This window comes from Lolium rigidum, unplaced genomic scaffold (genome assembly GCF_022539505.1).
Source record: "Lolium rigidum isolate FL_2022 unplaced genomic scaffold, APGP_CSIRO_Lrig_0.1 contig_27846_1, whole genome shotgun sequence".
Classification (NCBI taxonomy): Eukaryota; Viridiplantae; Streptophyta; class Magnoliopsida; order Poales; family Poaceae; genus Lolium; species Lolium rigidum.
This window is the reverse complement of record NW_025900080.1, coordinates 255965-277468: the sequence shown is the minus strand read 5'-3', so window position 1 is coordinate 277468 and position 21504 is coordinate 255965. Positions and strand designations below refer to the sequence as shown.

The 21504-nt window shown below is 44.0% G+C and overlaps 2 protein-coding genes across 3 annotated transcripts; both read left to right on the top strand.

Moving 5' to 3' along the window:
* The first annotated feature begins 514 nt into the window (after positions 1-514).
* Positions 515-5261, top strand: LOC124680759 (disease resistance protein RGA5-like). Its single transcript, XM_047215809.1, has 4 exons — positions 515-695; positions 1000-2004; positions 2744-4718; positions 4908-5261. The coding sequence occupies exons 2-3, from the start codon at positions 1166-1168 to the stop codon at positions 4701-4703; spliced, it is 2799 nt and encodes a 932-aa protein (XP_047071765.1). The 5' UTR covers positions 515-695; positions 1000-1165; the 3' UTR covers positions 4704-4718; positions 4908-5261.
* A 4627-nt stretch (positions 5262-9888) lies between these two features.
* LOC124680760 (chitin-inducible gibberellin-responsive protein 2-like) lies at positions 9889-12694 on the top strand. Of its 2 annotated transcripts, XM_047215810.1 has the most exons (3): positions 9889-10217; positions 10896-10980; positions 11085-12694. In XM_047215810.1, exon 3 carries the CDS (start codon positions 11231-11233, stop codon positions 12455-12457), a length of 1227 nt encoding a protein of 408 aa, XP_047071766.1. In that variant the 5' UTR covers positions 9889-10217; positions 10896-10980; positions 11085-11230; the 3' UTR covers positions 12458-12694. The 2 variants fall into 2 exon arrangements, with proteins under 2 accessions (XP_047071766.1, XP_047071767.1); XM_047215811.1 differs by lacking the exon at positions 9889-10217 and having other exon boundaries at positions 10228-10970.
* Positions 12695-21504: the final 8810 nt, after the last annotated feature.

Below are 21504 nucleotides of genomic sequence, written 5' to 3'. Positions count from 1 at the left end.
TCAATGCAACTCTAATAGATCTGGTAAATATCGTCCTTAAAAACGTGTGTAAGGAGCCACGTTGCTTCCCACCCAACAGATCCCGTAAATGTGAAATATAAGCTGAATATTTTTTTCCCTCTTAAACCCTCTTCTTTTCCACTCGCATCGGTGTATCCATGCGCTGCCCCCACCCCTGCGGCGCCCGCTTGCGGCCCTAGGCGTACTCCCGCACTCACCCTTGCTCCACGCCCGCCCCAGGCAGACATGTGCTTGCAGCTAAGCTGACTCCCACGCTCGCACCCAATGATTATCCTGTGTATGTAAACATGCATGGAGCATAGTCAGTTCCTGGAAAAGTTAATGTGGAGTACACAATCTTACGCCCAACTGGAAGAGTGAGCTTTCTTTTGTGAAAGCAGGGTATTTTCCACGCTGTGTTTGCCGTGTGATAAAGGAAAAGGTCATTGAGATGAGATGGTCCATCTTCTACACTTTCTACTAAATCAAAGCAATGATCCTGGATAATATGCAGTGCGCGCACCGGTAAAAGGAATCAGGTGCTCTCCTATCTCTCATTCCTCGCCCACTTTCTTTCTCTCTCTGGACGTGCCGCATCCTTGCTTGGGATGCCGTCGTGAGTGGCGTTGGCCGTCCAGTTCCGGTGGCCGCCGCCAGATGTTCCTGCTCGCAGCAGCCAACGCTCACCAGAGAAGGTATGGGAACTCAAATTCTGCCGATTCAGTTTCACTTAGGCAGTTAGGCGATTTTGTTGTTCAAAGTCCAGTTTACTAGGAAGCTTCCTGGCCTAAAAAATTTCAGAAGCCTCTCTTTTATTTTATACAAATTTTCGGATTTTAGCTGGCAGTCTACTCTATTTAGTTTTAAGCCTCTCGAAGATTGTTGAAATTGTCTGAATGTTAACAGGAAGCCCCATACATATATTTACTATAGTCACTGTAATCTAGATAAAATAAGCCTTCAAACAATATAGTTAATATTTTCGTTTCTCTTTCCCAGAGTCCAATTGAGGTGTGCCGTCGATGAAGAACAAGTGACCAACAGACCAATTCTCCAAAAAAAAAGACCAACAGACCAGATAGGTGTGCCGGGGGCACGAAAAGAGGAATAAGCTAACCTGGAGGAGTTTGATCTAACTTGGTTCACAGAGGAGCGAGGACGAGCAATGGAGGTCGTGGCGGGGGCGATGAGTCCCCTCCTCCGCAAGCTCGGCGACCTGCTGGTTGATGAATACAACCTGGAAAACAGAGTGAAAAAAGGCATAAAGTCACTTGAGACAGAGCTGATGTTCATGCACTCCGCACTCCTCAAGGTGGGCGAGGTGCCGCCAGATCAGCTCGACGAACAGGTCTGCCTATGGGCAGGCAAGGTGAGGGAGCTGTCCTATGAAATCGAAGACGCCGTCGACGCTTTCATCGTGCGTGTCAACGAGGAGGGCTGCCACCGTGCTGGTCCCAACAACACCAAGAACAGAGTCAAGAAGTTCCTCAAGCGAGCCACCAATTTGCTCCGGAAGGGAAAGGGTCTGCATCAGATCTCCAGTGCCATCGACGAAGCGCAAGATCTCGCTAAACAGCTGGCCGAGCTGCGCCAGAGATATGGGCTTCAAATGCATGGCACCAGTGGTGTTGCCACCATTGACCCTCGCCTGACAGCTATGTACAAAGATGTGACAGAGCTTGTTGGTATCGCTCACTCATGTGACAAGATGATCAAGATGTTGACAGACGGCGATAAGGGGCCGGATAAACGTTTAAAGGTTGTCTCCATTGTTGGATTTGGCGGGTTAGGCAAGACTACTCTCGCCAAAGCCGTGTATGATAGGATCAAAGTGCAATTTAATTGCGCGGCTTTTGTTTCAGTGTCCCGGAATCCTGATGTGAAGAAAGTTTTCAAGGATATGATCTATGAACTCGACAAGGTCCAGTTTAGCCACATCCATAGCACAACAATGGATGAAAAACAACTTATTGACAAACTACGTGAATTCCTTAAGGATAAAAGGTGCGCATTTTCCTACTGTCTTTTTTTTTGGACAGAATCACATGTCAACAGGTGTCACCATACTCACTGTATGCCTGGTGTCTACCCTTTCTGTTAAGGATTTTCAAATTTTGTTAAGAAAATCCCTACACCACTGTGTGTTATTCATTTATGCACGCATATTTTTGTTGAGAGAATTTGTGCAAGCATCTAATTAAAGAATAGTATACATGTATATGTTTCAACTGGCTGCACCTTTACACCACGTAGACAGCATGTGAACCACTATTGTACAATTTCAGAGCTCATGTACATCAATAAAATTGCGTCAAAGGTGTTCATTTGTCAAACATAGGAGCTAAAAGACCATATGTTGCTCATACGTGCAATAGATTATTTTACTTAGAGCACATCATCATGTGCTAATGGGCTCATATTTGTGATTGCATCTTTTTTTTTGTAAGTGCACATGTTAGAATTTTTTTCTAAAATCTATAAGAGATAGTAGTTTTGGACACTGCCAAGTCACAAAGAGTTTTTTTCACATGGAAATACAGGAATAATTAGCAATGAGTTTCCATTTCTATCATTAGTAACTTAATTATTATAGATTTCCAGAGTTGAAACCATTTTCTAGCGAATTTTCCTCTTACTCTAGTTTTGTCTATACGCATCGCCATTTGCAGATGGCTCCCCTATTAGAAACTCATAGTTATTTATTCACTGAACTTCCAATTAATGCACTCGAAAATTCATCCAGGTATCTCATCGTGATTGATGACATATGGGATGACAAAGCCTGGAAATTTATCAAGTGTGTTTTCTCTGAAAACAATCGCGGTTGTCGACTAATCACGACAACCCGGATAGTCAGTGTTGCTGAAGCATGTCGCTCTTCTACTGATGATATAGTTTATAGAATGGATCCTCTTAGTGATGATGACTCCAGAAGGCTCTTTCATAGACGAATTTTTCCTGATGGGAAAATGTGCCCAAATGAATTGGCTCAAATATCTATAGACATCCTGAAGAAATGTGGAGGGGTACCATTGGCCATCATTACTGTAGCAAGTCTTCTTGTTGTTAATCAACAGATAAAACCAAAGGATCAATGGTATGTTTTGCTTAACTCGATTGGTCGGGGACTTACGGGAGGTGCTTGTGTGGAGGACATGCAGAGGATATTGTCATTCAGCTATTACGATCTACCTTCTCACTTGAAGACTTGTTTATTATATTTAAGTGTATTCCCTGAAGATTATGTGGTTGGGAGAGATCGGTTAATATGGAGATGGATAGCCGAAGGTTTCGTCCAAACAGGAAATAAGAAGACTAGCTTATATGATCTTGGGGAGAGTTATTTTAATGAGCTTATAAATCGAGGCATGATCCAGCCTGTAGATATTGATATTGAAGGAAGGGCAAAATCTTGTCGTGTTCATGACATGGTGCTTGATCTCATTTGTTCACTCTCAAGCAAAGACAACTTTCTTACCATATTGGATGGTATTGAGCAGAACAAGCCTAATTCACAAAGCAAGATTCGCAGGCTATCCATTCAAAATGTAATGGTAGAGCCTACCACCCCTTGGCTTGATACTAGGAGCATGGAACAAGTGAGATCTGTTACTCTCTTTTCGTCTGCTATTTATCAGATGCCGTCCCTTTCATGCTTCCAAGTTCTTCGTGTATTAGATTTGGAGTACTGTAATCTCAGAGACAGTGTCCATAAGATTAACATGAGGTGTGTAGAAAATTTGTTACATCTGAGATATCTAGGGCTAAGAAGTACCTATGTTGGCGAGCTTCCGACCAAAATAGGAAATCTACGGTTTTTGCAGACACTGGACTTAGTAGAGACTGGTGTAAAAGAGCTGATGCCAGGTATTGTTCAGCTACAAAATTTGATGTGCCTGCATTTCGATAAGTATACCAAATTGCCACCTGGGATGGGGAACCTCACATCCCTACAAGAGCTGAGTGAACTCCATGTGGACCGTTATTCTTCAGGCATTGTGAAAGAGTTGGGCCATCTCACTGAGCTGAGGGTGCTCCGCATTAATTTTGAAGAATCGGATGAAAGCCTGGATAAAGCTTTTGTGGAGGCCCTTGGCAATCTGCACAAATTGCAAAGCCTACATATTGATGGTAATGATGGATGCGTGGATCTCCTGCGAGAATGCTGGGCGCCTCAACAACTCCGTAGATTAGTGGTACTGAATGGAAAGGAGAACAGGTTCTTGACACTTCCAGCATGGATTAATCCTTCATCTCTACCACTCCTATCATACCTGAATATATATCTGGATCAAGTTCAGGCCAAGGATGTCCAGATCATTGCTATGCTGCCATGTCTTCGTTTTCTCCTCCTTGCGGCGTGGCGGCGCATAGAAGACCCCGCGGCGGAATGTTTTTCGTTTACGGCTGATTCATTCCCATGTGTTAGAGAGTGCATATTCTTCAATTTTATCACGGCGCCATCGCTTCCACGAGGAGCAATGCCCATGGTTCAGTTGGTCCAATTCTGCTTCCGAGCATGCGACATTACATGTGCTAATTTGGATTTGGGCATGTGTCACTTGGCTTCCCTAGAGCAGGTCCGTGTTGACCTCTGGTGTAAGAAAGCCAGCACCAAGGAGGTGAAGGAAGCCGAGGCTGTGCTCAGATTTGCTGTGGGCGAACATTCCTGCCGCCCCAGACTCTTTATCAGGAGACGCTAGAGAAGCAAGAGGCAGGTACTAATCCAGTAATCCTGTTCTTAGCTTGCACTCAATCCGATTGATTGGTAGTACTGCACGAACTAAAATATTCCAGCATTAATTTTCTTGATGAGCCACTGCACGTGCTTGTTCAAATACGTACCATTAATTAGCTATAGCTGAATGAACGCACATGTATATAATTCTACCTGTATGGCATTGCAGGCTTGCATCTATCCTACCACTGGAGATGATTTTGTGGGCACTTCCATTTGTATCCCCTGTTTGTATCTACCCTGTCTTTGCTGCTTCGTTGGCCACGCTTCCAGGCTCATCCTCTTCGCCACACTTATGCTCCCTCTGTTCCGATTCATAGGACTTACGTGTATCTCTAGATCGTAAATTTGATAATGATGATACAAGATATATACTACAAAATATATATATCATTAGAAAGCCTAGATGTTCTACTGTCTAATGATATAATTTTATGTTGTACAACTAATATTATATTGGCTAAATTGTAAACCTAGATTTATGTGCAAGCCTTATGAACTGAGACGAAGGTAGTAGAATGGTAGTTCTTATAATAAGGTAGTACTTAATGTGTATCTGTATTAACTGGTGGAGCGGTAACTGCTTAGGTATGTCTTTGCTCGTCAGTTAGATACATTTACGATGACGTATCATCTATGATCTAGATATGTATTGACGTATTGTCAGGGCCGGGTCGGTAAAATCTGGGGCATGTGCGAAACTCTAAGGGTGTGTTTGGTAACCCGGTTCGGCTATCTGAGCTCATACAAGTTGAGTCTAGCTATGTCCACCATATATAAGTGTGTATTGTTATGTTTAGTAGGTTGTATGAGTTGAGCCCAACTCAGCTGAGATCATGTTTGGTTGTCATGTATGACTTGAGCCATGCCATAAAAATTAAAAATTAATAGGCTTCCTGAATACAAAATAGAAAAGCAATCAGGTCCCTAAACAGAAAACATAAAAGCAATCGGGTCCCTATGAGCATCGGGCTCGGGCTTCGGCACCGTCGCCCGCAAGAGGAGCTACCACCGACGAGTTAAGCCACCGCCGTCAAGAGGAGCCACCGCTAGAAGGCCGACTGGCCGAGCCCCTCATGCACCACGCGCAATGAGGCCGCACTCCTCTAGCCGCTCTAGGGCTCTGCCTGCCGCTCAGTTTGCCGGTCATGCACAGTGAGGAGCAGAGTGAGGCCGGTCGAGGGCTCTTCCTCCTGCCGCTCGGTTGCCGGACGAGGCCAGGAGAGGCGGCCAGCTGGCTTCCTGCACGTTCGACGGCCCTGAGCTTGGGGAGGGTTGGACGGGGTGGTTGCTATGCACTTAATAGGGGGAGACAAATGAAGGGATGGGGGCTAGGGGGATATGGTGGAGGGTAGGGCGGTGACCCCCTAATGGAAAAAAAAACCATGCGCACGAAACGTTTTTTGGATGGACTCAGCTTGGCTGAGTTGCGAAGACCGATTTAAGCTTCTCAGGTGGGAATGGCTGAGGGTCTGTTTTAGTATGAGATGGGCGTAGCTAAGGTGAGCCGATCCGACCTAACAAATAATGAATAGTGAGATGACGTGGGTATATCTGAGGTGAGCCGACCAACCGACCAAACACACCCTAAATAAGCCCTATCTCACTAGAGCAATATAACTAATGAACAATTATAATATACATATGTTTTAGATGGACACTCAAACTGAAGAACTACTTTCAGCGCTCATAGATTTTAAACTCGTGGTAAGATACCCTTAAAATTGTTTTAAGAGAAATACACAGTTCAAAAATCGGATTGGACTAACGGTTCAACAAAAAAACCTACACCTAATGGTTTTGATTATTTAAAATGTTTTGGATTTAAAGACTAAGAAAATAAAGCTATCGCAACGAGCACATGTACATAGATAAATCTTAACCCTATTATAAGAATATACAATACCACTATATCAAATTTACCTCAACTCTATAAATTAAAATCGGCAGTGTTTATTTAATTTCAATACGAGAACAAGAAATTGTTTAAAGAGCAGGTATAGCATGATTTGTACACGTAGCTTGTTCGAGTTGTATTCAGTGCTAATAAATTGAATAACTAAGTATTTGCCTCATATGAACAAAAAAATTGGCACGTATATGTTAGCACTCCAAATTTCATGGAAAATTGATACTTTTTGTGTCTGGTGTAAAAAAGATAAAAAATATCTCATGAAAATCTTTTTTAAAGCACCAAATTTTGTGTTCTTTGCTCACGACATACAAAATCTCGTTTTTTCGCGAAACAATTTTATAACGACATAGTATGCCGAGACGTACCCGTCAATTTTAATGGCTTCGTTGCATGGAAAATAAAAAATTCTTACAACAACCACAAACTCACAAAGATCATATCTAGTAGATACTTGTAACGGATAGGCCGTGGTTGAGATAAACTCACCCTTGAAGACACAAAGCGTTAACGAGAACAATTCTCAAGATTGTGAAGAAGGCAAGGCTACAAGGGGCAGCGCTTCCGTACTTGATCACGCATACGTTTCCATGATGACCTCCGATCCCTCGTTCCAGCGGGACAACGGAAGTAGAGGATCTACCGGAAACTCCAATAACACAACTAGTTGGTGGTGGTGGTGGAGAGAATATTTCTACAGGGCATCGCCTAAGGCATGTCTTTTTCGGTGGAGTAGCAGGAAGAGGGAAGGGACAAGTGAATCAACCATTTAGAGAGGAGCTACACACCATAATACATAAGAGATGGGGCAGCAACCCCTAGGGGTGGTATGGTGATCCCTCATCTCCTCTCTTTAAGTGAGTGGCAACTCCCTTTTTAACTCACTTAAAACTTCCTCTTAATTTGGTAGAAACTTCCACTCATAAATCTCAAGAGTTTTCTCCTAGAAATGAATAAACCATTTTAATTCTTTTTATTTGATATTTGATATTTTTTAATTATTTTAATCAACAAACATTAAGATTTAACCCCCTGAACTATTCAAATATCTCGAAACAATTTCGGTGTTGTCCAATATTTTTTCTGGCGTTTCGTATCCTCTCAAAACGCGTCGACTAACCTTAAGTGTGCAACCTACAGTCCGTGAATAATTTGGACATGCTCGGGGCACTCTCCAATCAATAATCATCAGCGAGATCTGGAGATCCATAATGACTCTCACGTATTCAATGATGAATATAATGATCGCGTGAACCATAAACGTCGTAACCAATTTCCTTTTGTCTCGCGATATTTTACTCGTCCGAGATCGGATCATCGATCTCAACCATACCTAGTTCAATCTCGTTACGGATAAGTACTCTTTACATGTTCTCTGTTATGACATCCTCGTGAGTCAGTCATGTGCTTGCAAGCGATGTTGATGTAATATTACCGAGAGGGCAAAAGCATATCTATCTGTCATCTGGATGGAAAAATCCCACTCTTGGTCCATAAACCTCAACTAATACTTTCCAAGTACCCAACAACACCTTTATAGTCACCCTGTTACGGTGTGACGTTTGATGGAATCAAAGCACCCTTTCGGTATCAGTGATTGAGATGATCTCATGATCTAAAGATTAGAGCTACTTCGTATTGCTCATCACATGACGTTTGATGACCTATTTGGGTGTGTGCTCATCACATAATTCTTCTAATGAATATTAACAACATCAAATGTTCATGATCAGGAAACCTTGATCTTCGGTTAATCAACGAGCTAATTAAAAGAGAGGCTTTACTAGACACCTTGATTGTTTATTAAACACATATGTATTAACGTTTCCTGTTAATACAATTCTAGCACGAAAAATAAACATCTATTAAAATCATGAAATAAGATAATAACCACTTTATTATTGCCTCTGACATATTCCCTTCACTTTTTTTGTTTGAATTGTTTTAAAATTTTAAAACGCCTTTAAAAGTCATTTCAAAAACCAGGATCACTCAGGTGCATAAACACCTCGTTCCCTACACCTAAGTTAGCTAGCCTAGATACTTCAACGTGACTTGGGGGTGATGGTGGTGGCGATGGAGCTTCACACGGTGTCCTCAGAGTCGGGGGAAGAGTAGTCCACGATGATAAAGCTCCACCTCGCTATTTTCGGCGCGATGGAGGACTTCCGCACCTCCGCCATATTCCACTCCTCCTCAACGGCGTCGCGGTGGTATTTCCCACGGTCCCACCCGTGGGTGACGATGATGGTGAGCGAGTTCCAGTGGAGGATTTCTAGGTGGTGGCGCTCCCGCACCACGCCGTCCTCGTCCTCGTTGTTGTCTGTCTCCTCGGGCACGGGGAGTGTGATTGGAGGCAGCCGAGGAGGAGTACGGCCGCCGGTTGCCATACCCGCGACAACCCCGCCTTGCGGTCATTGGCGCGAGGGGTAATGCCGGCCCATGCGGGCGAGTTAGGGTTGCATTGGGATAGCGCTCCGGGGCGTTTCGCTTGGTCGGATATGCGCTCCCACCGCTTGGGCGAGGTCTCTAGCGCACACCTCGCGACGACGATCCACATCTGCGCGGTGCAAAAATACGTCATCGATGCGCGCAGTTGGGTGACACCTTTGCGTAGAGAGGTAGAGCCGGAGGAAACTTGCTCGATTCTGGTGGCGATTTTCCCAAGTCCCCCCTCCGGAACAACATATATACCGGTCGAGAAGGAGGAATTAGGGTTCCCCGCATAATATTTTACGGGACGGCTCATATGCAGTTTCTATTCAAGACGTTTTTCAGCCAAACCCGCAAATATTTGCTTGCTAAGGCTGTTTTTGATATTCGAGGTGTTTAGATTATACATTCACTCTCCCAACCAAGTGACATATACTTACTTCTTAACAAATTTTCAGTCCAACTGTTTATTAGCAAAAAAAAAAATGTTGAGCAAATTTTTTCAGTCCAACTATTGTACAACCATTTATTGACGAATGGGTCCGTTAGATCTTTTCCATACCTTTGAAAATCTAGGTTTCCAATAAAGATTAAGGTGTGGCTATGGATGATTTGGTATAAAGCTATTGCCACTAAGGTGTAAGGATAGAAGAGGAATTTATTCGTCATCCTTTCCTCGAATGCACGCGTGGCTCCTACATTACCATTCGTACCCAAAAAGTATGGGATCTGAACGACCTTGGTTGGATGATTATAAACCTGAAATGTCCAAGATCGGTACAGATCGAGTTGGCTGCCCATCGCGTGTAGAAAAGAAAAGTTGCTCCGGTGCAGTCGTGCAGAGGTCCGCCGCAAACCGCCTCTCCCCCGACCCCCCGCCGGCGCTCCTACACCCCAGCTCGCCACCCCCTGTGCTCCATCGCATCCTCTGCCCCTGGCCGACATCGTCTGCTCCTCGTAACTTCGAACCCCACCTCCACCGCCGTCTGCTTATACTGCGAATCCAGCACCACCACCACGCCGTCGGGTCCTTTCCCCAAGGGGGCTACCGACCCCAAATCCTGGTGCTTGTAGTTCTTGGTCAGCTGGTAGCTCCATCCATCTGGCACGCATTGCCGCGCCGCCCAAAGATGGGTAAGTAGTGTACGCAATTCTGTCGTCAGCTCAGTTACTTAATCTCTGAATTCGTCGAGCGCAAAATCCTGCTGTTGGTCTGTGGTACCAGTTTCTAATTCATAGAAATGTCAGTACTGGGCTAAATCTATTGAATCGCAATCATCTATTCTGTGCTCAGCTCCCTGAATGTATTAATTCTGCAAACACAGGGGACTGTGGTACTGTATTTATTCTACGGGCATGAGATCTAGTGGAAGAGCTTGGTTTTACTAGCTACCTCTTACCAACGATTGGATGCCAGATTGAATTGTTTTCAACCATGAATTGGAACTATAAGTCAATCTCTACGAACTGTGTAGTTGAACTGCTTAGAGACGTATGGTGAGATTTGTTAGTTACGGAGCAATGCGATATGAAATCGTATCATGTTCCTCTGATCTTTTTATTTGAGTTTTACCGGATGGAAAAAAGCTTATTCAACAATGGACTTGGCAATGTGGTGGTTGGATGGATTTTGCTATACCAAGGAAAGATGTATTTTAACTCTTCCATTCATGGACCATCAATAGAACTGAACCATTTACTTTCTCATGGATGGATTGGTAGCCCTGAGCAGCTGAGCTAGTCCTCTTTTTTTTCTTGGTGTTATTAACTGTATTATATATAGAGTCAATCTTAGAGTTGTGTACTTGCCAGAAAGATGCAAATACGAGGCATTTCCGGTGGCCAGCCGTGGTTGAATTCTGATAACCAGTGTGACAGATGGGAGGGGTAAGAAAATGTGAGGAACAAAAACATTCAAAACAATTACTATCGTTGGAGTTAGATTTCTTCTTCTTCCATCGATCTTCACAACTTAATATATGTGTTTATGTAAATTTTCAGGACTACTGGGATCCATGGACATATATACTTAAAATACTTGGTCACGAAGAGAGACTGGCAGAAAAATAATTAAGCAGCTCTCCCTTGTTTCAAAAACAAAAAATTAAGCAGCTCTCCAGTGGAGCTGGAAGATCAAGCGGGTGAGGATGATGGGCTTCCCCAAAGGAGATTTGAAGGAGCTATTGATTGCTTGTGCGAGAGCCATTGACGAGGAAGGCAGCTCCATCGCGACCGATGTGATGGTTCAGGAGTTGAGAAAATTGGTTTCAGTATCTGGCGAGCCGCTCCAGAGGTTGGGTGCCTACATGGTGGAAGGGCTTGCTGCCAGGCTTGCCTCCTACTGCACAACAGACAGAGTTTCAGGGTGCAAGAAACCGAAAATGAAAAAGACTAGCATAGAGGAACGGATCTCCCACATGGAGACACTGCACGAGGTTTGCCGGTACTTCAGGTCTGGATACCTGTCAGCAAATGGTGCAATAGAAGAGGCTGTGATGGGAGAAGACAAGATCCATATAATCGACTTCCATATCACTGGAGGAAGTCAGTTGGTTGGTCTCATCCGAGAACTTTCTAGAAGGGAAGGTGGACCACCAACCGTAAGGATCACAGGAATTGATGATTCAGTACCAACTTATGCTGCGGGCAGCTTGCTAGAGGAGGCTGGGATGAGGCTGCGGATGGTCGCTTGCAAATACGGCGTGGCCTTGGAATTCCATGCGACTGCTATCTCTGTAGAGGAACTTGAAGGGGCACATCTTGCAGTCATCCCTGGGGAAGCAGTGGTGGTAAACTTCAACCTGGGATTGCACCGCATTCCAGATGACACGGTGAGCACCGCGAATCACCGTGACCGGATACTAAGGCTGGTGAAGAGCTTGTCGCCGAAGGTGGTCACCCTTGTGGAGCAGGAGCTGGACACCAACACGGGCCCTTTCAAGCAGAGGTTCATGGAGACGCTGGACTACTATGCCGCCGTCTTCGAGTCCATGGACCTGACACTTATATCAAGGGGTCAGAAGAGAGAACGGCGCTACTACTACGGTGACTTCTTCGAGTACATCAACCAGGCTCCCCCGAGCGATGACAGCACACGGATCGGCATTGAGCAACACTGCCTTGGGAGGGAGGTCGTGAGCATCGTTGCATGTGAGGGAGCAGAGAGAGTGGAAAGGCACGAGCCCTTCCACAAGTGGAAGGTGCGACTTACGATGGCCGGATTCACACCGTCTCAACTCAACTCGGATTTGAATGACCGCATCCGGAAGAGGCTGCAGAGCCACAACAGCAACTACCTGTGCGACGAGAGGGACGGGGTGTTCTACCTCGGTTGGAAGGGCAGACCACTGGTGGTTACGTCCGCCTGGCATTAGTCTTTCTGATAATCAAGTGGATTAACATTATTACTTTCTTTCAAAAAATAAGTGACTTAAACTTTTTGTAGATACAGATATATATATATATATATCTACGCACTAAAAGCACGTCTAGATACAATTATATCTAGCAAAAGTTGAGTCACTAATCTTTGGACGGAGGGAGTATTATCATTATATATGATGTCCTGTTGTCTGATTGTACATTTGTGGGTGCAACTTTAACTCTGATTCCAGGCAGATAACTTGATAGATGCACGTTTTTGGTTGCAAGCTTGTTTATCCTAGTGACAGTGTCAACTGTAACTTTTGCTTTGCTCTCTTGCTTGTGTTAGTACTCCCACCGTTCCTTTCTATAGTGCCTATAGATTTTTAGCACGGAAATTAGCGTAGGAGTATTTTTTACACAAGACCCCTAGCTGAAAGATTGAGATCAGACTAAAATTAGGGAAATCGATAACTTCCTAACTTACCATAACAAATCCCACAAATCTATCTGGTTGTCTCTCCATATATGTGCAGCCAGATTTAATTAAGGAAAGAAAAACATTGCTTTCTAAATCTAAGCAATCCTTGGGGCCATGCATTAGGAATCTCAATTAATTGTTTCTTGTTTTGTATGGATCTTTTTTTATGCATGTCGTGTGGAAGTTGACTGGTGGAGGGGGTAATTGAAAAAAGCCAAGCTATTGTCTTATATTGTGAAACAAATGCCAAAAATCTATAGACACTATAGAAAGGAACGGAGGTTGTATTATTTTAGAGTAAATGGGGAAATGAATTCATGTCACTCTTCATCGCTCAACTTTTTCTTTTGAAAAGTTGCATTGGACCATTTACTGAAACCTGTTGCCAGTTGATTGTTACTTCAACAGCACGTTCAGTCAGCAACCCAGCAGTCGCCGCCCTTCGAAGGTTCCAATCAAACTCGGAAACTAGATTGGACTGATTCGACTCGGTTTCGTTCCGGTTCCGACACGACGGACCTTGACTCCAACTCCGCACACCCGACGGCACAGTAGAGAGCTTACGATTCCCCAAATCCTCGACCACGCCATGATCCAGCTGCTGCAGGAGCGCATACGCTGCAATGTCGCCAGGATGCAGCAGCTCGTCGTGTCCAATCCTCATCTCGTCAAGCTAGCATCAGAGACCCCGACAACCAATTTAGACAGAATGACCAATTGGATGGACAAAGCACAGAGTGGAGTTGAAGTCGCAAACAGGAGAAACAACCGGCTCATAGGTAGGAAAGGCTTCATCATCGCCACAGTGATGATGCTGATCCTGGCATTCATCCTCCAACGGCTAGGATTCATCTGAAGGTAATGGCTTATATATCCTGGTAGTTTATGAGCGAGAATCGATTTCCGCGTGCACATGCCTGTCCTTGAGAAATGCGCCAGAAATAGCTGGATTTTGTGCCTCTCTTGTGTACGTAATGTTATGGATGTCTTGTTTATTTTGCAAGAGAGAATTTCGAGCAAAAGTACTACGAAACTTCTTCAACAATAACACATGGTTGGTTTCGTTTTGTTCCTCTTTTGGGTTCCCTTTTTTTAGTTTTTAGATAGCTTCTCTTTTCGATGCACACATTGAAATGTACTACCCCCTCCGTGTCAAAATAGAAGATGTTTGAGAATTGTTCCAACCATGTAAAAATGAGCAAAGTCACGTATGTACCCTTCTAAATTAGAATCGTGATTACCATCGTCGTCTTCCATATCCGCCTCGACTGAGCCTCATGGCCTTCCATCTCCACCGCAACCCAGCACTCCTACGCCTAGCCAGTTCCTTGATCCCCCGATCGTCCAGGTCGCTTGCTCTCCTCCGCCCCAAGTCGCGTGATCCACTAAACCCTGATCCTACTCCCCAAATCATCCAGTCCATAGCCCCAAGTCACCAAGACCAGAGCGGAGAGGACAAGCGTGAGAAGCGGTGGAGGCAAGGGTAATGGTGGGGACCTACGATGATAGCGGGGATCTGCTTTCTGCCATCGTGGTGGCTAGACTCACAAGGTTGTATTGTCAATGAAAATGACCAACATAGTGAGCCCAAGTCGGCCAACACATATTTATAGAGCCCCAACAAGTCACATAGTCCAATCCTCACCTCATCAAAATAACATAATAAATGTTCATACTAGAAATTCGTTCAAATAACAAGGTATGTTCACAGGTTTTAAAAAGATTCATGGTTTGAAAAATGTCCAGATGTTCAAAAAGAACATTCGAGGGTTAAAAAAAATGTTCACGGATCAAAAACAAATTGTTCAAGTAGTTTGAAAAGAAATGTTCACGAGATAAAAAAAATATTCATTGGTTGAAAAAATACGTTCATGGATTCGAAAAAAATATTATTTGTAAAACATATTCATGGGTTTGAAGAAATGTGATAATGTAATCAGAAAAATAATTAATTTTTCATTGTACAAAAACTGTGTACTAGTCAGGTTTTTTTTTCTCGGCCGAGATTTCCGAAATCTAGCCGAAAGGCGGAAATCTCGTTACCGTCCGAGAAACACTACAGTTTATTTACTATAGTTAACTACTTTGTTTTAAGGTCCAAAAAATTGAATTCAATATTTTTTAAATTATTTCATTTGGTAAATTGTTGAGATTTTCGAGATTTCGCGGTACCAGTAATCCTCCTCGAAATAGGCTTTCACCCGCTTTATAAATAAAGCCGCAACGGACGAACCGATACAAGGTGGAGAGGAGAACCTCTTACAAAGCAGATCAAACAAAGAAAGAAAAAAGAACACAGAGATCCCAAAGTTGCCACGAGGACATTGACACGAGACCGAGTCAAAACGGGGCTCCACAACGATGCCCCCAAGAGGGAAAAAGACGCATTGCGCCGTCGCCGTCGAGACCACGAGGTCTACGGCTTTCACCCGGAGCCGTGCCGTGGGGCGGATACCCACAACGACGCCCCCAAGAGGGTTACGACAACCGCAGGCGCCCGACACACCACGCCCGACAACTCAGCCGCCCGCTGTTCCCAAGTTGAGCATCCCAAACACGAATCTGGGGGTTGCCGAGGCCGAAGCGCCGCCAACACCAGGATCCCCCACCGTCCGCTCCACGCCATCCTCATGACCGAAGAGAGAGACCACCACCACCGTCGCGTTGCCCGCCGAAGAGCCAACCGCCCAGTCCACCTTCCAGGGCCGACGCCCCGGCATCCCCACGAACTCGAGCCCATGGATTAACCAGCACATCGCAACTCGAATTGGGCAGGGTAGGTGTCAACATCCGGATTTTTAAGTCCAGATGCCTGTTATGCCATACATCGCAATCCTAGGAATATTGTTGTTGCGAGACATAACAGTTGAATATCATAAGTCATCATTCATTACATACCATAGTCGTCTTACAAACAGATCACATGATCCAATATTACACAAATAGTTGATCTACTGATCAACGGACATACACAAGTTCATAGCGGAAGCGTAAGATAGAAGGGACTCTCTAGTCCACAGGCCAACGCTTGACGTCAGGAGTAGTCCTAGTTGTCGTAGACGTTCTGCTGTCCATCCTCTTCGTACTGCTGTTCCTCTTCATAGTCTGGCCATTTGAATAGCCAGGGACAAAGCCGTGAGTACTTTAAAGTACTCGCAAACTAATACTAATGTAAGTACTAACAGTTCTAGTATTGGGGTAGTAAGCTCTAGTTTCTTTTGCATAAAGCCAATTTTAGTTCTCAAGTATTTGAAATAAAGACTCTTCCTATGCTAACTAACTCAAGCGGGAACATTAGTGTCATTCCCACAACTCCGTTGTGTTTCAAGTCAAAATCACCATTTCAAGTTCAAATCACAAGTCACCCTTCCCATGTCACATTTTTGAAAATGGTCTGATGACGGAACAGTATGGCCTTTCCAATCGTCCATAACCGTGGACACGGCTATTCGAATAGTTCTACACTCTGCAGAGGTCGTACACTTGTGCCACAACATTTGCAATAATCCATCAGGGTCAACTGGCCCTGATTTATCACACTCCGTGTGCGGACTACCAACCATAACCTTTCACTTACATACCCTAGTATAGGCATCTCTCCCCATGAGTTTGGCCTCCCAGTGAAGACAAACCGTCAGCCTGGGAACTGCACAGGGCTTGGGCCGGACATTCACCTCATATTCACGTCATATCACATCATTTCGTAGTTCTTTGGAGGCAGCCCTTGGCATAACCCCGATGACGCTTGTGTACAGGGAACCCATACTAAGATACATAAACTTCTAGGTAAGCCCTACCCATATCAGGTATTGTGGGGGTACTTGAAAAATTGGAATGGTATCGCATCTGAACCCAACCATCAGTTTTTGTAAAGTTCACCATGTCATTCACCAGTCACCATCACCTTCAAAATCTTTCAATAGAATGACTCATCATTCCAGGGTTTTTCAAAATCTTTTCATTTCCCAAGTTCCCATCTAGAATAGCCAATTTTAACTTAGCACTAGCATCTAAGTATGAGGGGTGCTAAGTAAGTTGTTTTGCTTCTAGACTAACCTTGATACTCTTGTACTAATCCAATACTACCTAGTGAATCATGAATCAAAAAGTACTTTGATAAAACAAAAGTAAGTAAAGCTTGTAAAGTAAAACTGGGCAATAGGATCATGAACATAAAGTAAATGGGTAATGCCTTGCTCATGGTGAGCTTTGCACTTTGCAAGAGTATTATCTTGCAACAATAAAGCTTGCATTGGTGTTAGCTTGCCTTGATGGTTGAGGTGATCAAAGTGCTCTTCTTCTTCTGGGTGGAATCCTTCCACTTCCTGGTATTCTCCGGTACTAGCGTCTATACACGAATACGAGGATACAATCACCAAGCAATTCATTGGCTATTCTAAACATCACATGTATTCACACAAACTATTCTATTCACACAATTAATACAATTTGGTGCATTGGTGGTCTTGCTTGAGGAAAAATAATTTCCTCTTATTTCATATGTAAATGATAGTTTCCATATAGTTCTTGAGGAATAATTTCCTCTCATTGAATCTTCTTTAAGATTTAATTTCCCAAACAATCACTCATGAATTCAGGTTGTCCTAAGTCAACCATTCATCATCATCATTTGAGAAAATGATTTAAATGAGGCAGAGATACCTCATACTATTTAACACTTCTACAAATGATTTAAATCTCCAAGTATTTCATATGAGAGCATTTGACCAGGGATCCAAACTTCATATGAAACTACCTGGGACAAGATTTAAATGAAGTGAAACACCTCATATACTTTACACAAATTAAACTAGCATCACACCTTACTATTAAGTGGGTAGATGTGTTGTTTTCTTATTTACGAAAAAAATAATTTCCTCTCATACTAATTAAGGTGTTACTTTTAAGTATTTAGAGAAATAATTTCCTCTCATTATCTTATTAAGATTTAATTTCCCTTATGGATAATATATGACCTAGGTTGACTAAGTCAACCTCTTCATACTCATCATTTAAGAAAATGATTTAAATGAGGTGAAGCACCTCATACAATTTAATCCTAATATGGTAAAGATTTAATATCATTAAACAATTCAGATGAGACCTAAGTGACCAGAGTCTTTACCTCATTTTTAATTGTTCATGACAAGATTTAAATGAGAGAAAAACTCCCATGTGATTTATTAATAGTTTTGGACAATATCTTTGACTAGAAATAGCCACATAGTCCTTTAATTAAGCTAGGCCATGATCATTCAAAGTAACCATACCATCTTTTTGCATAAACAATTAGAGTAAGTGAAATGTGAATTATAGCAATTGGATTTACTTCAAAATTCAAATTGGTTGATTTTTAAGATTTATTTGAAGTCACAAGAGTCCCTGCCTTGTTATTTATGTCACATTAATTCTACACAAGATTTTGAAGTGGGACTAGTGGGGTTTGGTAGATCTTTTCAGTAGCTTTCCAATCATATAAAGTTTGCTAAATTTGGCCAAGCCAAACAGATTCTATTGAATTTCAAACACAGGGCCAGTATTGAGTTTAAACAAAATCTGGAAATTCGAATTTGAATAAATGGGCTAAGCGGGAAAAATCTAACGGGCCAGATTCAAAAACTAACAGCCTGCCCAGCCCACCACGGTCCACAGACGCGTGGGCTGCCTGACAGCGCGGGACCCGCCTGTCAGCGGCTCACTAACCCCGAATCGGTACAGGGGAGGGCCGGCCGTTGGATTACAACGTGATCGTGCGGCGCACGATCGTCGTCTCCTCCGACGAGAAGGCTTACTGGCGCGGCGAGGCACGGGGGTCGACGGCGAGCAGGGACTCCGGCGAGGGGTGGCGATGGTGCGAGGCGACGTTGTTGACGAAGGGGAGTCGCCTGTTACCGGTGGCGAGGCTGGAGGTGGCCTGAATCGACGCCGGCGAGATGAGGTACTGGCGGGCTCCGGCGGTTAAATTGGGGAGCTCCGGTGATGAATCGAGAAGGGGAAGTGGTCGAGGAGGGCGAGGGAAGTGAGGCAACGATGATGGTGTGAAGAAATCAGTCGGAGGGGGCCTCCTTTTATAGATGCCAGGGGTGCTGTGAGGCGCGGGCGAGGTCAACGGCGAGGTCGTCGGTCCACAGCGGCGAAGGAGCGAGGAAGGGACGCAGGAGGTAGGCGACGTCATGGCGGTACTTTGAGCCTTAATGGCGCGGTACGGCGAGGTGTACGACGGTTGGGCAAGGGCGCGTACTGGTGCGGTTGCGGCGGGATCGTGTCGTCGTCTCCGGCGGCGGCGGTCACGGGTCGCGGTCGAGAGCGTGTCTGGCGCATCCGCGGTGGCACGGTGATGCTCAAGGCGTCGAGGGAGGGACCAGGGGCTGTACGAGGTGGCCGTGCGGCACGTGGCCAGTGGTGCCCGTACGTGTACTGCGGCGACGTCATCGGCATGGCGTGGCCGTCCTTGGGCGCGCGCGTTCCGGCGGCTGTCGGCCTCCTCCTCGACAGTGGCGTGGCTATGGAGGTCTAGGGAGGTGTGGTGGCGCTCTGTGGTGCCCTGGCCATGGTTGGGGAAGAATGAGGAGAGGGGGAGCACGTCATGGTGGCGACATGGCCGGCATGGCCATGTCCTTGCTTGCTAGCTTCCCCTCCTAGGGTTGCTTTGCTGGTGGAGAGAGGAGAGGGGACAAGGGGACAGGGTAGAGTGGTTTAGGGCATTAGGGTTGGGTGTAGGACACTATTTCAAATAGTGTTGTTTGTCCCCTTCTTGTATTTCATCAATTTTTGCCCAAATTTGATTGAGTTCAAATGGCTACCAATTTTGAAAATGGGGTGTTTAGTTGAGTTGCAAAAGATCAGAGAGAATGAGAGGTGGTGGTGGAACTTTCAAATTCAAAGATTGGCAAAAAAAAAGCTAAGTGTGAGATTGTTCCAAAAATTAAAAAGTCCTAACTTTGCATGAGCATAGATTTTTATCCAAAGTGAATTTGGCATGGTTGTCTTCACAAAAGTTGTTCATCTTGATGTCCTCTTGGATGACATGCAAAGAGTTGAGAAAGTTTAGTTTGAAAATATTGAATTGCAGGGGCTCAAAGTAGTGACCAGATTATAAAAGACAGATTTAACCATTATTCTATGTGTTCACAAATTTGGATTTGAAAACCATTTAAAAAGGGTTTCTTTGATTCCAAAAGTTGTAATAAATGTATAGTAACATATTACAACTAATGGTGAAGGCCAAATTGGTCTAGGTCGAAGATTTGGAAAAATGGCATAAACCATATGTGAGGGTTTGTGATTTTCCAACTTTTATTCTTTTATTTTTCTTTGCTTCATTTTGGCAAGGGTGAGGTTTATTTGGTGTTAGAATAAGTTGGGTAAAAGGTTCAAACCATTTTAGGACAATGGGGGTGCCTATGTCAAGATATGAGATTTTGGCTAAGTGCCACATATACCTCTATGCATATGTTTGATTTTATTTTAGTTCTCACTTGAATTGGTTGGTAAGTACTTTGTTGAGTGTGTTGATGTATTTCAAAACATCTACCAAGGTCAACACTCAAAGTTGGAGCATTTGCAAAAAGTAGCCATAGGCTTGCATATGCTTTTTTTTCTTATTTAAGATCACCTCTTTTTATTTTGTTTTTCAAAGATTTGTGTCTAGAGAGATGAGGTTTAGGGTTTAGTGGGGGTTCACCAGGGTTCTCCACTATTTAACAAAAATAAGAAAGGTAGGGTTCAAGATTTTACCTATTAGGGCTATATGCCCACATATGTCTTTTTCTTTATTTTGGTTTCTCAAAATAGGTCTACTTGAAAAACTGAAGGTTAGGGTTTAGGATTTTTCTTATTTGATTTCTTTCTCTTTTATTTGGTATGTGATCTTCACTTGATTACTTTAGGGTTTTAGGGTTTATCACACAAACATAGTAACACTCATCATGGCAAAACACAAGTATTAGGTATGAGCACTCTATGTAAGAAAAGTTTTTGTTGGTTCTCATTTTTGGAAAAAGGAAATTCATTTTCTCTTTGTTTTAAAATTTGGGGTGTTACAAACCCTTCCCCCTTAAACAAATCTCGTCCCGAGATTTTAAGAAAAGTTAGGTTCCTAAAAGAGATTGGGCGATATGATTTTAACAGGATAACATACTTGGCAGGGCCTGAGGTGCTTCCTGTGCTTGTGCTGCAATCATGTGGTAGAGGCGGCCGTTGCGGTTGTTCTGGTTCCTTCTTGCGGCAAAGCGGCGCTGGTTCTGAGCAGGTGCAGCGGTGTTGGTGGCAATCTTGGCAAGCTTCTTGGGGCACTCATTGGAGTAGTGGCCCACAACTCCACATTCATAGCAGTTCACAGTTGACTTGTCCTTCGGGGTGACGGGGATGGCATTGCTTCCAGTCCTCGGGCCAGTATTAGTGTTGTTGTTGTTCCCATTGTTGATGTTGCTGTTGTGGTTGTTGCTATTGTGGTGGCTGTTGTTTTTGTTGCCTCCGGGCTTCGAGGGTCCTCCGTTGTTGTTGTTGTTGTTGTTGTTGTTGTTGGGGCGATAACTCTGAGCATGGGGCTTGTTGTATCTTGGGGCAAATCCCCCA

What these genes read in the sequence shown, in the direction of transcription:
- LOC124680759 (XM_047215809.1), top strand. Translation starts at nt 1,166, where the DNA reads ATGGAGGTCGTGGCGGGGGCGATGAGTCCCCTCCTCCGCAAGCTCGGC. An exon ending in GAATTCCTTAAGGATAAAAG is followed by an intron (nt 2,005 to 2,743) that starts GTGCGCATTTTC and finishes AAATTCATCCAG; the next exon opens with GTATCTCATCGTGATTGATG.
- LOC124680760 (XM_047215810.1), top strand. Translation starts at nt 11,231, where the DNA reads ATGATGGGCTTCCCCAAAGGAGATTTGAAGGAGCTATTGATTGCTTGT.